The 17,910-nt window shown below is 31.6% G+C and overlaps 3 protein-coding genes across 3 annotated transcripts; 1 reads left to right on the top strand and 2 right to left on the bottom strand.

Annotated features, from left to right (window-relative positions):
- Positions 1-1,243: 1,243 nt before the first annotated feature.
- On the bottom strand, positions 1,244-3,796 carry LOC111242712 (putative nuclear RNA export factor SDE5). The gene is made up of 3 exons (XM_022787288.1): positions 3,467-3,796; positions 2,046-2,071; positions 1,244-1,341 (listed from the first exon to the last, which is right to left on the bottom strand). The coding sequence occupies exons 1-3, from the start codon at positions 3,609-3,611 to the stop codon at positions 1,252-1,254; spliced, it is 261 nt and encodes an 86-aa protein (XP_022643009.1). The 5' UTR covers positions 3,612-3,796; the 3' UTR covers positions 1,244-1,251.
- Positions 3,797-7,699: 3,903 nt separating this feature from the next.
- Positions 7,700-8,310, bottom strand: LOC106774934 (calcium sensing receptor, chloroplastic-like). Its single transcript, XM_014661961.1, has 2 exons — positions 8,104-8,310; positions 7,700-7,987 (listed from the first exon to the last, which is right to left on the bottom strand). Exons 1-2 carry the CDS (start codon positions 8,308-8,310, stop codon positions 7,700-7,702), a joined length of 495 nt encoding a protein of 164 aa, XP_014517447.1.
- An 872-nt stretch (positions 8,311-9,182) lies between these two features.
- LOC106776154 (serine/threonine-protein kinase STY17) lies at positions 9,183-16,854 on the top strand. The gene is made up of 12 exons (XM_014663505.2): positions 9,183-9,795; positions 11,671-11,745; positions 11,873-11,968; positions 12,641-12,726; positions 12,803-12,923; positions 13,034-13,113; positions 14,605-14,667; positions 14,800-14,906; positions 15,077-15,162; positions 15,562-15,683; positions 16,119-16,230; positions 16,615-16,854. Exons 1-12 carry the CDS (start codon positions 9,481-9,483, stop codon positions 16,717-16,719), a joined length of 1,368 nt encoding a protein of 455 aa, XP_014518991.1. The 5' UTR covers positions 9,183-9,480; the 3' UTR covers positions 16,720-16,854.
- The last annotated feature ends 1,056 nt before the right edge of the window (positions 16,855-17,910 follow it).

Below are 17,910 nucleotides of genomic sequence, written 5' to 3'. Positions count from 1 at the left end.
GTTAGAAACAATATAAGATTTAACATTTATCAAAGAAAGGAGGTAGAATCTCACAGTCTATGGAGATGTTGCCAGTTCTGTATGAAACTAGGTACTGTTCCAGTAAAATTGTTATCATTTATTCTACTGCAATGTGATAATGAATAGTATGCATGAGATGCAGTGTATGTGTTACATAGTTGGGTTATAATTAAGGAGAAGGAACAAAATCAAAGCTCACAAGTCGGTCAAATTTTGTAGCCCAGCAAGTGTAAGTGGTAAGTTCCCAGTCAATTGATTGGATGACAGAACCCTTCTGTGTTGAAATTGCAGAAAAAAAATCGTTAGATTACGAGAAAAAGTAAAAATAAAAAATCAAATAATCATATTAAAAAATGAAAACAAGAAAAGGAATTGGTATGCCTTACAAGGTCTGCAAGTTGATTAGTTTCCCAAGCTCAGGTGGAACAGCACCAGAAAATTGGTTTGCTTCAAGCATTCTAATAGGAAACAAGACAAATGAAGAGGTTAGTGTTATACCTCATTCTTGAAGATTTCAATAAACCTGATAATATCTAGGATAAATATTAATGAATTAAATTAGAGCTCGGAACATACAGTTATTTAAGAGTTGTAAAATTTCCTAAATGCTTTGGAATTTCCCAGATAAGCGATTCACAAGAAGTGAACTGCAGACAGTTGTATGTAATACGTCACTAATATAAAATAAGAATGATAGAGCGAAAAGTTTGCAGTAGTTGGAAAAGACTCAGACTCACATCGAAGTCCATTTCTCTGGAATATAACCGGTGAAGCAATTGTAAGCAAAATCTCTGTCCATAGAGGAATTGTTTTGGAAATATTAAGATATATAAAATGTTCATAACGGGAATGAACCAAATCAAGTTGTAAGAACCCATTACAATTTTTTTAACAAGAAACAGGGATTAACTTATTTAAATTGGTCATACACTTCTTGGAGAAAAGGTAGTTTGGCCAATTGAGGTGGGAGTGTGCCAGGTACACTAAGCCGCTTGAGAGTCCTAAAACATACAAACATTGTTCATCAGGGCTAAAACAGAAATTTTAGACTACTTCTGAATTTGGATAACTGAATGTGGAAATTCAAGAGGTAAAACCGTGAAAACACGTAACCCAAGGAAAATAAACTAGTTTCGTAGTCATACATCTTCACAACATGACAGACAGTATTGTCTTCAAAACTGCAGTCACAACCAATTCTCCTCTTTGATTCAGCAGGTGGTTCTTGCGTTAGTCCAACCATTTCAATACTGCAGGAATCAGCATCAAATTTCCAATATGCCGATCCCATCGCACTCGCAATTTCTCTAAGGGCATCAACTAAATGACAACATAAACATGTAACCATAAGCATTGTAGTTTTAAANAGCAGTAATTAGAACGTCAATCTAATATCAACTGGACAACTTCCCAACCAAAGGGAAATACTGTTTCAATGTTCATATAATTAAGAAAATTAAAGTGGATAGATATAAATTATTAATCAAAACTTCACCCATAAATTACTCATTTTAAATCATGAGCAACTACGACAACAGGTTTTATCCTTGGAAACATTTCTACGTTGATGGTATACAAATTTTTCTCAACTTACCAACAATTGAATGTTATGGCCATGTACAAAATCCAATCAAAGAAGACAAACAAAGAAAAGTTCTGATAATTTTAATGTGTGAACTATATAATCTAATTTGACTTTAAACTTTCTGCTAATTTCTGGATATTCGATTTATCTAGTAGCTTCACCAAGCTCTGGATGATTGCAATAAATATTTATTAGGCATAGGTACCAAGTGATGCAAGAAAACACAAGATTTGGGTAGTCTGAATAGAAAAATCCTGATTATTAATAATCTCCATTTTACTTAACTTTTTAAACCACAAAAATAAAAGTGAATGATATCCTTGTCAAGTTTATGGATGGAAAAGGAAAAAGTAGATTCTGATATAAACCCCAAAAAAGTGGGTAAAACAAAGAAGTAAAGAAATATCAATAATGGCAACATGAGAAGATTTTTAGGTACCTTCTGAATATCGTACCCGCAAGTATCTGCATATTTGCAATACAATTAGTCAGCTTTTAATACAAACTAAAGAAACAATGGTAGGTAACAACAACGTATCAGCCCATGTTTTGCTTGACTTGGTCATAAAACTAACAATTAATAAATCAGGTATACACATAGATTGAAGCATTTAGTAAATATTTAAGTCAATGTGCTTGATAGCTAATGGTAAGAATTGATAAAAACAAACTAGCACCAGATTTATATACATAAGAACATATGCACCCGAGATAGAAATTTCAGCATTATATTGGTTAAGCCAAGTCTAGGTAGAAAGCATCAAAATCATGCATCAGATAAACCTACACTCTATTTTATTTTCTAGGCATGCCACATAGTCAATACTGGACAACATTAAACTATTAAAACAAATACATATGTAAGCTCATCATAATCATGTTAATATAATGAAGACAAATTCTACCAGCACAGTTCACTACCAGAGAATTTATTAGAAATCACATATATTGGTAGACTCCACTTCTCATATGCCGACTCTCCTGGTTTTTTAGTTTTTTTTATAAAATTTCAATCAATTACGGTATGTGCTAGCACACGTGTGTAAAAAAAGGTGCTATTAAAATAACTTTTGTCTTTCAAAGCAAGTATCTTCAGTTGGGTAATATATGAGGAAATTTTCTGACCTGAGAAAAGGTTAGCTAAACATTATAAAAATTTAAACAAAAAAAAAAATTATTGATCAGTACAAAAACACGACAGTGATTCAAACCAACATTTTAAATCGTGTGCTATATATACCACCATTGTTGTGCCATAGAGACCATAGGCTGCTTCAGGGGAAGGGATAGCAGCACTGTGCTGAATTAAAAAACCCGTCTGAATACAGAGTTTAGGACACTTTTGGGATTGCAATTGCAAAATATGAAGTCTACAGCTTTAACAGGAAACCTTGGATTTAAAAGGTGACTAATGATTTCTGTCAAGGTAAATTATGATTGAAATTTGTTGGTACTTGTGTGTGTTTTTCTTATGCTACCTGTGACTTTTTATTGTTAATTATGAATGTCATAGAATCTGTGTAATTCTATTTAAACATGTTTTTAGAAATAATATGTATATAGAAAATGTTATAAAGCTGCTAAACGCCACTATCTGGGATTTAGAACAGATATTCAAACAAATATGGTATGGGATAATGGATAAGTTGAATAAAAGAGTGGTTAAGAACCGGTAAAATTTAGAGTTTTCTACAATGAGACGAGATTATCAGTAGCGCAGAAGACAGAAAATACCATAGAAATTTCAGAAAAAAAAGGAGGTTGTAAATAAAAAATGCATTAAAGAAATCTCATAGGATAAGAGAAAAAACAGGCTTCAATTTCATTTCAAAACAGCAAAAATATGCCAAGATTTCATACCAAGAACTTGTCGAATCATATTTCTGTCAAGCTGAAAGCCATCTCCAAGCATTTTAAATAAGAAATCTTCCATGTTCTGGTGAAGCTGATCATGCTTCCAACTCGAAACATCTGGCTTATTTTTTTCACGCCAGATTCCAGTCATTGGCAGCGACTTTGCATCCAACTTAGAAATGAAAGCGGGAGAAAATAGATAAGATATGAGGGAAAAGAGAAAACGAAGTTGGTACGAGGTTTTGTCACGTAAATTGTGAGAATCAGAATAACGACCAGAAAGCAAACCTGGTAGGACCTTATTGGGCGGGATGTGAAGAGAGAAAAATAAGTGAATTTAAGAGAACCCCCAACACAATCTTCCCGCCAATGTCCTTTTAGTATTTATAATAATAATAATATATTAACTCTTGCGTGATAATTTAAAAATAAACTATGCAGGTATATCAACTTTACTTCATTAAATAAAAATAGATTAAATTACTTATCTATTCATTCTATTTCAAAATTTATTTTATATTTCTCATTTGGAGAGATTTGTCTATGTCAATAATAATATATAAATTAAATATTAAAAATAATTTATAAATTAAATATTAAAAATATTTGTATTATCAATCAAATATATAATAATATAAATAAATTTATATCTTAATAATTAAGAACTAATAATATTAAAAAATATTAATAATAATTATTATATTTTAAAGATAATAATAAAATAATCTCTTAACATTTTCTATCATCTTTCTTTTGATTTAAATATTTTGCCAACTACGCATAATAGTACTATCTAGTATACTTTGTAATAATTATATGTAACATATTTTGTAAGATGTTTTAAAGTATTTTGATTCAAAACTGTTATCTACATATAGTTGCATTTGGTTATTTTTTTGTTGGTTTATTTATGTCCAAGTTCGTAATATAGATGAAAAGAAAAACAAAAAAAATAATTAAAAAAAAAATCTAGAATAAGTTTCGATTATATAAAAAATCAAAACATATAATGAAGAATATGTTTGAGTTATTCAAGGAACCAAAAGATATGGTTGAATAGAATTTAATTATTTTTAAAATTAAAGTCTATTTTCCTTTTCAGGTTTTAAATAAATTTGAATTATTTTTAAAGTCCAATAGAATAGGCTTCGGTTGAGTCCCAAAATCGAAGCCTACAATTTTTTTTTATCCAATTCGGATATGAGAATTAAAGTATAATGTCAAAAAAATTAGTGTGTAAATCGTTGATGTGAAATTAAAACAACTTAATACTGTAAATTAAAATGATTAATGTTTTATGATCAATATTAATGTTATATAAAAAATATAATTCAATTATAACTTAAGTAATAAAAACTTTAAATTGTTGAAAATCAATAAAAATAAAAGTTGACCAATATTCATTACATCAACTCATTAAAATAAAATGACCTTGTCCAGATAGAAAAATATTACACAACTTTTAAAAGATAAAATATATTTAGATTAAAACATACGATTAAAATCCTAAAATATTAAAAAATATTTATTATATATAAGTTGATTTGTAAAACATTTTTAACTTAAAAAGCTAATTTTTTTTTATTTTTAACAAATTATAATTAAAAGTTGATTAAATTCACCGAATTTCGCTAAATACGAAGTCTTATTTAAAATTTAAATTAAAAGTCAGATTGTAAAGTTTACAAATTTAGCGTTACTTTATAAACCCTTGTTGGTTCTTTAATAAATGTTCATAAAAATGTTTTTAATGCGATAACGTAATTATATACGCACTTGGTATTTGAATGTGCCCTTCTTTTTTGTCTTTTTTTTTTTTTTACAAAGAAACAGACAAATATAATTGAAAGAAGCAGCAAGAAGTTGAAGATAAAAGGTTATTAATATTAATTTATAAAGTATTATGCATAGCCTAGAAGGGTTTGTTAACGTTGTCTTGCACATCCATTTTTGTAGATGCGCAGTTACAAAGGCAAAATCCGCCAAGGCACAGCGCAGGGCAACCTGGACGGTGACTACAAGCTTTCTTACAATCGTTGTTCGCTTTGCATTGATCGCCTCTAGAAAAAGCTTGTTGCATAAAACCTGAAAATAAAATGATAATAAAAATAAAGATACACAAGTAAAATATACATTAGTTCCCGCAATTTGAGAATAGTAATAATAATACTATGATATATTGTACGTTCATTCGACACATAATATAAAAATAAAATAATCATAAATTATATTTTTAAATAAAAAAAATCTAAAATAAATATAAAAAATTTAAATATGTTAAAGAATATATTTCTTTCAAAAATAAGGTATGCATTCAAACAAGTGTTCACGGAAGAAGGTGGGGAAATACCAGATGCAACCAGAATTAGGAACAGAAAGAGTGCCACTTGATTAACTGAAACTTTGGCCATTGTTTCTTGAGGATTTTGCTGCAAATAACTTTTATCTTGGATTGGTATACAAATGCTATGAGAAGCAACATATTTATACTGATGTTATTGGAAGATGGTTGGGTAGGGTATCTGAATTGATTGAATGAATAAATATAAGTTTGTCAGTTTCTTTCTCATACGCTGTAAATGTTATTGAATGTTTTCAGACCGTTCTGTTCTTAAATTCAGGGTCATTATTAATTGTTTGGGTGGAAATATTTATTATTATTTCGTCATAGTTACACTATTTTTAGTAGAATAATTATTGGATGGTTTATAGCTTATTTATTTTGAAGATTCTTTTATATCTTCCGTTTTAATAAAGTCTTATAAAAAATCATATTTTAGTAATTTTTATTTGCTTATTAATAATTTATTTTTATTAAATAAAAATAATTTAAAACATCAAAATTTAAATTTTATTCAGATTAACATAAAATTTTCAACTTATGATGATGAGATATCGTCTATCAAAAAAAAATTTCTGTAATAAAATATTAATTAACTTTTAAAGTATAAAACATTATAAATTTTATGTTTACATACACTTTATATATATATATATATATATATATATATATATATATATATATATATATATATATATATATATACAAACTCAAAAACAACATATAATGTTGTTGAACGTTTAACCATTCAATATAACCAACAAAATGTAAATAAATGTAATTAATAAATGTTGTTTAGAATTGTAATTCGAAGTAAAAAGATATAAAAGGTCGAATGCCTCAGCCTTAGACATCAAAAGGTTAGTATTCAATATAAGTTTGAGCGAGATATTGAAAAATCATCCACTTTATCTTAGCGTGCGAGACTCACTTCTCTGTTCAAACTTTTCTCAAATGAAATTTGACGACCATCACATATAACCTTTCTTTCATTTGATACAAATGCATGTTAATTAACTAATTTTCGTTTGTTTTCACTGATTATTTCTGTGTTCTTGTCCTTCATGGGCTCATTCTGTTTTCTCTCTTATGGGTGGCAACACTTTATTCCGATGAACCTATCTTTTGAATGTTAGTTTTTGTTTTTTCGTTTTCGTTTTGAAGAACTTATTTGTTGAACTTGTTTGTTGTTTTTTTGTTGAACTTGTTTATTGTTGTTGTTTGGTTGAACTTGTTTGTTATTATTTGATTGAACTTGTTTGTTGTTTTTTATTGTTCTTTATTGTTGATCCTATATTACATTTCATAATTCATGCTTTATAAAATACCAAAAACTAAAATTTATTGTTTTTCTACTTTTCAGTGGTAGAATTGTAAAAAATGATTACAATTAATTAAAAAAATAATTAAAGTCGCATATTGACAAAATTTGACTTTAAATTAACGTCGTATATTGACAAAATTGGACGTTAAATTAACGTCGAATTTGTTAAATTCGTCGTCAATTTAATGTCTCCCGATATGACGTCGTTATCGAATTCGACGCAAAGACAACAAATATTTGATATTGTACGCTGTTTTTGTACTAGTGAGTCAAAATGAGTCACAATCTGCGGGCCAACCCAGCCCACCACGGGTTCGGATCGGGTTGGGTTTGAAAAAATTGTATTTTTTTTATGCGGGACCTCTTTCTAAGAACATTGGTTTTTTCCAATTCATAATTTCAACACTTTCTCTTAAATCAATTTTTTTCACAAATCTCAAAATCAGTGAGAAACCAGTAGCCCCATTAACAAGTGGTACAAAACCATGAGCAATAAAGTGGGCGTAATAACTGGGTTGCACGTAACGATGAGCACAACACAAGCATCCCCATGTGTACCCTACACGGTTTCAACTCACCCCACCAGAGGACGAAAACTCATCATAGTTGTTTCTACTTCAAAACATCGTCTTCCAAACTCGTCTTCCAAGAACTCTTCTTCCATGAAAGATTGGGCTTTCTTAGAAGCTTCAAAAATGGCAGGGGAAGCAATTTTCAAGACCTCTTCCCCAACTTGCTGCACAATCGACAACGCCGTTTCGATGCCAGGCTTCAAAGCGTTCCCAATTACCTCAACAACACGTTGTGTCGTGTCCAGAACACTCGAACCCACTTCCTGAACCTTGTCAATCGTTTTCTCAACCTATAAACAAAACAAATAAAGTTAGATTTTTTAAAAGATAAACAAAAGCTACAAGGTATTCCAGATAATGGGTAGGCGAGGAAATCGAAAAAAAATAATTGGGTGAGAGACGAAACAATATGGTCCTTGGCGATGGAGACAACGACTTTGGCTTCGTTGGGAGGGGCGAAGAGAGCGAGGAGCGAAATGGCGGATGAGGTTGGCAATGCTATATGGTTGCGTCTGGGTTGATGTTTGGTAAAAGTGGTGACTACCGGGTATGGAGAAGGAGTTGGAAGAGAAGGTCTTGGAGTAGTTGAAGAAGCCATGGCAGAAATCTCCATTGGTGGTTGCTACTCTCTCTCTCAAGAAAACACACACTCACTCCCTTATTCCACTTATAGTTTAGGGTCTTTCAGCATTCAGCCAAGGACAAGAAGGTGGTGACGGTGGCGGTGACGGTGGGAACGACATAGGAAGAGTCGTCAGATGGTGTGGTGGGAAGGTAGGTGACGTGGCTGAAAAGAAGGTTGTGGATGGCGTAGGGGAAGTAAGTGCTAGACGAGGGAGAAAAAAATGACCAAATGTCAGGAAAAAAAGTGTGACATTTTCTATTAGTCAGGTCAACGAAAAGTTAACGATATTAATTTTGAAGGACTAAAATCAATTTTTTTTTTTAAAGAGAATGATTAAAATCTACCTTACTTTAAAAAAGAGACTAAAACTAAAACCGTTCAATAGCCTATAGACTGAAAACATATTTAATCCCAATAATTATCATGTTCTAAAAAGAAGTTTAAATAAGAGAAAACTTAATAAACCTACTAAATTATTTGCTTGGAGATAAATCTTTGGGTTAACGTAGAAAATACACTTTCTTTAATGAAATATATATTAATCATCAATTGAATGGTTAGTGGTTGGTAACGTGATCGAAAATAATAAGCAGTAGTCATCTGTGAACAATTATCCATTAAAAACATATGCAATCAATTTCCTTAATTTTCTCCTTTTACATTTTTTTTCTAATCTAACTTTTAAAAAGGAGTACCCGAATTTCAACGACCCTACCAGTGAAAAAGAAAAAAAAGAAGCATGTACCAAAGAACGGCCATTCCACTCCCTGTTACACGTAAGCGACGCTCAAGATCTTCTTAAATCTAACCTCAGCAGTTGTATGTCCCGCCAGCGGCACACGTTAGTAAGGTATATCTTACTCTATGCCGCATTGGCGCGATACGCTGGCATTGAAGCAGACGCGTGACGCGCTTAGCACAACGCGTAGAATCCACCGCATGTTCGGAAAGCCTGAATTCAAACATTTCCACGTGGGACTGCGCTGACAAAACTGAATAATCGTCATCGATCAAGTGGCTCGGTCGGACTAGCAAAATTTTCAAAAGCAAAGTGAAAAAGAGCTTTATCGAGTTTTCGTTCCGTTGAATCTTCCATCTCCAAACTTCAAAATCAAATCTTTCTCGATCTGAACTTTCTGGGTTGCTTTTCTTCACGCCATGGAATCCAAAAACCCTGCGAGGTTTACGCTGGGGAAGCAGTCATCGCTTGCCCCAGAACGCCATAACGAAGGAGCGGAACCTAAAAACGAAGGAAACGCTGTTGATCAGGGTGTGAGGTTGATGTACTCGGCGTTCGAAGGGGATGTGGATGGTATTCGCGAGGTGTTAGAGTCTGGTGTGAGTGTGAATTACAAGGATATTGATTATCGCACTGCTCTTCATGTCGCATCATGTGAGGGCTTCACTGATGTCGCTGATTTGTTACTCCAAAAAGGTGCTGAAGTTGACGCTAAAGATCGATGGGGGAGCACGGTAACTTCACTTCATTTCTTTTTATTTCTTGATTTTGTTTAGTGCCAAAGGTGATTGTGCTTTGATGTTTGACACGGTTTGTTGGTATTGCTATTTCCGGTTTTTAGTCGGACAAAGACGATAGCATTACCATAAATTTCATACAGAAAATGTCTAAGGTTTGGCTAAAGCGTTCAGGGTTATTGTATCTGGATTCAGGGTTGTTTGATTAGTCAAATGATGTCTCGTGTAGGGTGGATTCATTCTGTCTAATGTAATGCCTAAAATAAAGGATTGCGTGTAGTGGATTGTAGAATAAGTTAGAGGCATTTTTCGTGAACATGATTGTTGTTGCAATTTGCCTGGGCGCTTGATTAATTGTTTAGGCGTGCATTTCTTCGAGCAAGTTTAAGTTATTGTCTTATCAAAAGGAGGAGATTGATGCCTTGATCTTAGATTTTATTAGGTGTTGAGTGTAAGCTTAACTTATCCTCTCAAAATCAAATCATGTAAATATTCTTTTATATATGGTAAATTGACCTTATTTCTATTTAACTGGAGATCTCCAAGATGTGGTGATTCAATAATGACTCAATAGGATGACTCTAATATATGAGTTTAAGTCTAACTGATGAAACCAACTTTAGTACTGGTCCACTTATATACTTTAACATTTATAATCAATGTGAGATCTTCAAAATATTCCGTTACCACCACAATTTATTTTGAAGGTTATTAGAATCTTACTTGTTGCGCTTCAAGATTTAATTCCTATTCAAAAGAATTTGACTGCATTTTGACTCGTTTCATATGATGAACCACAAATTACTTGGATTCTCAAATTACGGGAATGAATTAGTGAAACTTTTCATCTTGGGTATGAATAACAGGGTTCCACCATTTTGTTAATTGAAAAGAATGGAAGAAATATTTTTGATCTTATCCAATTTGATTATTTATAAATCTGTTAGTCAATGCATGCACTCTATTTGACTATTTCAACATTTAGTTTCCATCCTTACAAAGTAAAGGTATCACAAACTGTGATATTCTAATAATTTTATTTATGATACTCGTGATTAAGTTGTTTTATCTATTTCTAGTTTAAAATTATTAGACTGCACAGTATAAATAATCTATATGATGCATTTGGAGTTATTTTTTGTTGGCTTTGAAACTTACGATGCAAAGCAAATTATGATTTACAATTCAACAAATTAGCTTGGTGATGATTAAATGTCAATTTGATAACCTTGTGTCTAAACTCAAAGTGGAGCAGATGGTGTGCACTAGCATGCATCTGTTAGTCGGTGTTTTTATCTGAAATTTGACAGAAGATACTTCTGATGCACGTTGGCTTATCACTTGCCTGTGTGAAAAGTTAGTATGATAGAAGTAAGCATCAAGAGGATATAAGTAATTATATACTTTGAAAATAGGACTGATCTTGTCTTGCAGATTGTATTAGGATTCTAATTATGTTCTGCTTGAAGTGTTGTTCTATTAATCGTGATTGTGCTTATCCTTAATTTAGCTCCGGATGAAGTGATGTAAAGATTCAACTGTATGGTGTTTCTTCTAACCTTCTTTTTATAATCTTTTTTTATGCTCCTTCTTTTCCACTTCATTAAAGAATACAAAAAAGATTCTCATTATTTGATTAAAGTAAGAATCCGGAGCTCGTATATATATAGAGTTTACCCAAAGGATAAAAAAAAATACAATTGTATCATAAAGGATAGAAAAGGGATTGTATCATAAAAATATAACAAAAAGAATACTATCCCATCTATAATAACTAATTAATTATCTCTGATACTCTTCTCTGTACTCTGTAGTTACTGTATTAGATATGTAATTACGGGACTGATTATTAATTTTGCATCTATTAAACAGCCACTTGCAGATGCTATTTTTTATAAAAGAAATGACGTGATCAAACTATTGGAGAAGCATGGAGCAAAGCCACTGGTATGTGTGTATTTAGGATTGTAAATTATCAAGTTGTTGTATTTATTTGTTTTTACATATTAGTTTTAGCTTTTATATTCTGCTTCTGGTTGTGATGTGAATACGTGATGTGATTATACTGTTTCAGATGGCCCCTATGCATGTTAATCACGCGCGTGAAGTCCCAGAGTATGAAATAAATCCAGAAGAGCTCGATTTTACCAACAGTGTGGAGATAACGAAGGTAAAAGCTTTCTTATTATTTATTATTATTATAGTCACTGTCAATTAGGTCATTAATTCATAAGAAGTTCTATAAGGACATTGGTGTGTTTGGATGTAGAATTTGAGACAAAATTCAATTTTTAAGAGAATTTGAAATATCAAAAATCAAAGTGACCTCTTTGGATATAAAATCCAAAGATTTTTAAGATAATGGGAATTTTATAATGAGGTTGTCTCAAATAAATCCTAAGAAGAAGGAATTTCAAATAGCACATAATATGAAATTTGAATATGATGGAAATTATATTAATCAAATCGAAGAGTTTGAAATATTCAAACAAAGTATTTTAAAAATGAAGGAATTACAAGTAATTAAAGTCCTGTGCATTTTAAATTTTGATGAAATCGAAATCCTTCATCTAAATGTCACCTTATTAACCTTCATTAGATTTATGACACTGTTTGATGGTTTTGCAAGTTTTATTAAAAGGCTGTAACTATACAGTATTGAAACCAGCCAATTCCTGTTTCTCAAGGAATTTGACTACTACTATTGAATATCCAGACCCAGCTTGCAGATTCTCTTAAATATTTTGTGTTTGTGTTCATAATTACTTACTTGCATGAATAATCTTCAATGTCATTGGTTCTAAATGATTTTTGTTTCTGCTAATCTTTCCATAATTTGCAGGGGACTTTCTGTAGTGCATTGTGGCGTGGAACAGAGGTTGCAGTAAAAAAGCTTGGGGAGGAAGTAATTAGTGATGAGGAGAAAGTGTGAGTTGCTCTCACAAACCTTGTGGAAAAATTGTTATATAATTTCATGATAATTAATTTACTTGATCTTGCTCAGGAAGGCTTTCAGAGATGAACTTGCCTTGTTCCAGAAGATCCGGCATCCAAATGTCATCCAATTTCTGGGTGCTGTGACTCAGAGCAGTCCAATGATGATTGTGACAGAATATCTTCCCAAGGTTTTTTGTCCTACAGCTGCATGGAACATGATTTCTAGGGATATTTGTTGAACTTAAACAGTAATGTCATAAATGTTCCTGTCTTGAGCTAATTTTTCCATGTCTTGCAGGGAGATCTTCGTGATTTCTTGAAAAGAAAGGGAGCTTTGAAACCATCTACAGCTGTGAGATTCGCACTTGATATTGCTAGGTATTGGCGACACTCATGCATTGATGTTCTTATGGGTTCTTCTGTTTGCAGCATCGAGTCTCACAATCAGCTCTCTTTCTGTCGCTCTACCAAGGGGGTGATTTTAAATTTTTGTGATTTTATTTTGATTGGTGCTTGTGAGTTGCTATTAGTCATGTAAAAGATTAGAAGAGCACATAAACTATAGGATATTTTTCATTATAAAATTTTCCTCAATATTTTATACGTACAGACCTTGTTATCCCCTGTTTTTCTTGTTATATATATGTTTGCATGAAAACTGACTTTGGCGAAAATATTTAATTTTAAATTATGGGGTGTACATATAGCATGAATGTCAGAAACGTATGTAAATTTTAGTATTTATTATAGTGGATTAGATGTTGTGAGCTACTACTTTTCTATTTATCACCCGTTTTAATTCTTAGAGCACTTTGTCGTTTATTTTTTGCCACACTTTACATAGTTGCGCTCAAGCCTTTGATAAAATAGGAAGGTCGTGTTTTGAAATTGTGGAAAAAATTTTGAACCTTTTATGGCACAGATCAATGAGACATTCTCACTTGGTTGTGCGTGGCTTGATTGTTGTGTCATAATCTCTATCGATGCATTTGTCAGGATCTTGCCTATTTTTGTATCATGTTATAGAGTAAACTTTGATTCAAAAAAGTTGGATCCAGTTCTGTCTTGACATTCTCATGTTCACGTTTAAAGTTCATTGAACAGGAAAATTCCTATGTTGACATTTAGGTGGTGTGTTCTTGGTTAAATGTGGGTTGAGCTTAGTTTTGGAAACTAGGAAGTGGTTGTTTGGGTGCTACTTACTTCGCCAATGTTCAGTCGAGGCTTTTGATTCCATTTGAGTTGCCGTTAAGGTCTGATATTTGGCTGATCATTTGAATGGCACATTATATCTCTTTCAACTCACTTCTATTCATCCCTCCATATCTTGCCCTAGTGGCTATCATTTTCAATATAGGAGAAAAGAAGAAGAATGTCTTGAGAAACTACAAAGTAACAAACTGAAGATAAAATTAACTAAAGGTGTATGATTTTTTTCATATAGTAAATAAATAAACGAATATATAGATTATCATTGAAATCTATGCTTAATTGGGTTATGTAATGGCCTAATCCCTTTGTCCAGTAAGACAACAGCATCCAAATAGAGATAAAATTCGAATAGGATCTAAGTGGCTAAATGGATTTTGCTCACAAACTGTCAGTCCTTTCTATATGATCAAAAGGTATTCAATGTATTTTTGAAAGATACATCCCTCATTCATACATAATTCTCTTAAATTGAGCAGTCTTGTTATATAATTTTCACTGGTTACATGTCATTCATGGAATTTTGTTTTAGGAGTTTTATGACTATCATTTGTTGGGTTCTGATAATGATGTCTCTGCTAACATTTATTTTTTTATTTTTTTTTTATCTTTTGGTTTATTAAGTGTACTCAATACCATTTTTTATTTAAAATTATGCAGGGGAGTGGGTTATTTGCATGAAAATAAGCCATCACCCATTATTCACCGTGATCTTGAACCTTCGTAAGTTTCTTTTGTTCGGTTATTCTTTTTTCCTTAATTGTATACTCTTTTATGTGAAGTCCGAGTGTGTCTGGTTTAGTGGCTGATACAGTCTACACTTTTTATCGATGTTGCTTATGAGTAAGCCAACAGTAATATATTGCGGGATGATTCTGGGCACCTAAAAGTTGCAGACTTTGGGGTTAGCAAGTTGCTGGCCGTTAAAGAAGACAAGCCTCTAACATGCCAAGAAACCTCCTGTGGGTGCTGCTTTTCTTCAGAACTTCATTAATGCACACCTGAAATATTGAAATATCTGAAATGCTGTATTCTCTTATTCATGGGGAATTTGAGAATACTTTCACTATTGTGACATTTTCCATATCCTGTCGATTTTCTAAAACTAGGATTTTTCTTTTATTGCTCATAGGCCGGTATGTGGCTCCGGAAGTTTTCAAACAAGAAGAATATGACACCAAAGTGGATGTATTTTCATTTGCACTAATTCTACAAGAGGTAACTATTTTTTTGTTTCAACTATGCCAATTAGGTCATTAGGCCCAACACCGATTGATTGCGTTGTATCCATACACTGTATGAGAACTTTCTTGACTACTAGTTGAATTGAACTCTACATGGTTCATAGTAAACCATGTCCCCAAATGACATTTAAACTACATTATTTATCCTTGAAAACCAACGATGTAGAATTTTGATATCCTTTTTAACTTGGTTATTTACTTCTCTTTCCCTTCAAAACCCAATATTTCCAAAAATATGGTAGCATTTTTTTTCTGCTGTCGAGTTTCTAATAATATTTATTGGTTTGATTGAATTATTGTGGCTTTTGTGTGAATGTTAAGATCCTAACTATAGCTGTAGTCATTATTGATGTTTCTTATGTTTATCTTTTAGATGATTGAAGGCTGCCCTCCTTTTTCTGCAAAGCAAGAAGATGAAGTTCCTAAGGTGTATGCTGCCAAAGAGCGTCCACCTTTTCGAGCTCCATCCAAACATTACTCCCATGGAATTAGAGAGTAAGTCATCTATGTTCCTTGGGTTATTTTTTCAAAGTCCAGTGATTTCATTTTGCTGAGAAAAGTAAAAGGATGTTAAACTATTTTCCCATTAAATTATTTTCTCATTTTAACAGACGACTTACCATCCTTTTACTAATAAGGCATAAAATATAAATATTTGGATATTGCCATGTTTAACAATGTTTTATGTTTGTAAACCATTCTTATTATGCCAATGCTCAGAAGTTATTAATCTCTTTCTAAAAGTTGGAATTTATCTGTTAAGCTAAGATCATTGAGGTAAAACTATTTGACTAAAATTATATATATATATATATATATATATATATATATATATATATATATATATATATATATATAATCTTGTCAATGCTTTCTCTCATTTGATGATGATTCTGCTAATCTCTAATGAATAATGATATATGGTTGTAGATTGATTGAGGAGTGCTGGAATGAAAATCCAGCTATGAGGCCAACATTCAGGCAAATTATAACAAGGCTGGAGTTCATCTACAACGCAATCGGTCAAAAAAGACGTTGGAAGGTTATCCTCTCTCTTACATAACATTCCCCTCCCCCTGCATCAGATATTTCTGCTTCTTCAAAACTCTCTACAATGGACTAAATGACTAATCTCTCTGTTTGTAAATATTTCATATTTTACTAGTTAAAGTCATTATTTGTCACTTGTCTAATATTATTCACTTCCTCATAGTTAAATGATTTTGCTATTTTAATGAAGACTACCATCCATAATTTATCAGCTAAATTTACTGTTGGTTGTATGCAAATATAAGCAATTGGCAATTTACAATTTTTCTCCAGCATTGTACTAAAACTTGGCACTATATTTCATTTATTTGACAGCTTTGAGTGATTACACAACATGTGCAGCAATTGTAACATTGACACTGTTTGTAACATGCAGGTTAGGCCATTGAAATGTTTCCAAAATCTGGAAGCCTTGTTAAAGAGAGATCATTCAAATGGTAGCAGTCGTGGTTCATCTCGCTCTAAATCCAGCAGAATATGAAGAACACTGGTCTTCTCCTGTAACTTCAAACATTGGCGTAAAGATGAAGAATAACAAACAAATTTGATTTCTGAGTTGGAGCTTTGCAAATCTTTCACGTGTGTATTTTTCAAGATTCTTCATGCTTCTCCATTATCTCTTTCCAATTACATTGTGTCTGATATATATAGAATTGCAGTAACATAAACACATTCTAGGAACTTGCTCCTTTACATGTACATTATGTATTGTATTATGTACCAATACATTTCTGTTATGTAATTTTTGGTTCTCACTGCAGAACCAAACAGATGACAAATAATTAATAAATACTACTTTTGATTTTTATATATGAAAAAAAAAGTTATAGTATTAAAAACACTGTCCTTTAATTTTTAATTTTAGAAACAAGACCAAAAAGAAGCAATAATCCTGGAGAAGTAGCACTTGGGATTTTGTTTAAATAATGTTTTGTAAGGCACTTCTAGAAAATAAAACAAAAATAGAAGATAATTTTTTTTCCTAAATTAAACTCAGTCTATAATATAGTTTGTAAAATGTTTTTTTTTATATTGCCTTTTCAAAATCAAAATTTTAACTTATGCAAAATTTTGTTTTAATATATAGAGAAATTGATTTTATAGTTTTATAGTTTGTCTATGAGCAGTATATAAACATCAAAGGTGTTGCTACAGTAGCACTGCCCCATTTTTTTTTCTTTTTTCTTTTTATAAAAATATCACTTATATTTCTATAAAAAGTTATCATAAAAAATCTTTTCTGTAAAATGTACTTTTTTCGGAATGAGCTGCTGGAACAAGTTTTTGAAACATGCTTTTTAAAACAAAATGTTTAGAACAAGTTTTTCGGCACATATAAACTATTTTCTAGAATAAATTTTTTAAAACAAAATTTTCACCAAATCCAATGTTTCTCTCTCTTTTTCTTCTTTTTCTCATAAGTACAGTGGAGAACTGAGGTGCAGTCAAAAGTGCAAAAGAAAAAAAAAAAAAAAAGATACAGTGGCGACAATCGGTAGTGGTATGATGCAAGAAGGTATTTTATTGTGTGTTATTAGTTTTTGTAGGTAGTAATCATGGGGTGCGGGAAGTAAAAGACTCGTTTTAAAATTAAGAGTATGGGCCATGTGTGAGGGTCTTTGTTTAAACGGATATCCACGTTGAAAAGAAAAAGAAGGTTTTATTAGATTGA

The sequence above is a fragment of the Vigna radiata genome, chromosome 10, assembly GCF_000741045.1.
Source record: "Vigna radiata var. radiata cultivar VC1973A chromosome 10, Vradiata_ver6, whole genome shotgun sequence".
Taxonomy (NCBI): domain Eukaryota; kingdom Viridiplantae; phylum Streptophyta; class Magnoliopsida; order Fabales; family Fabaceae; genus Vigna; species Vigna radiata.
This window is presented reverse-complemented; position numbering and strand designations above follow the sequence as displayed.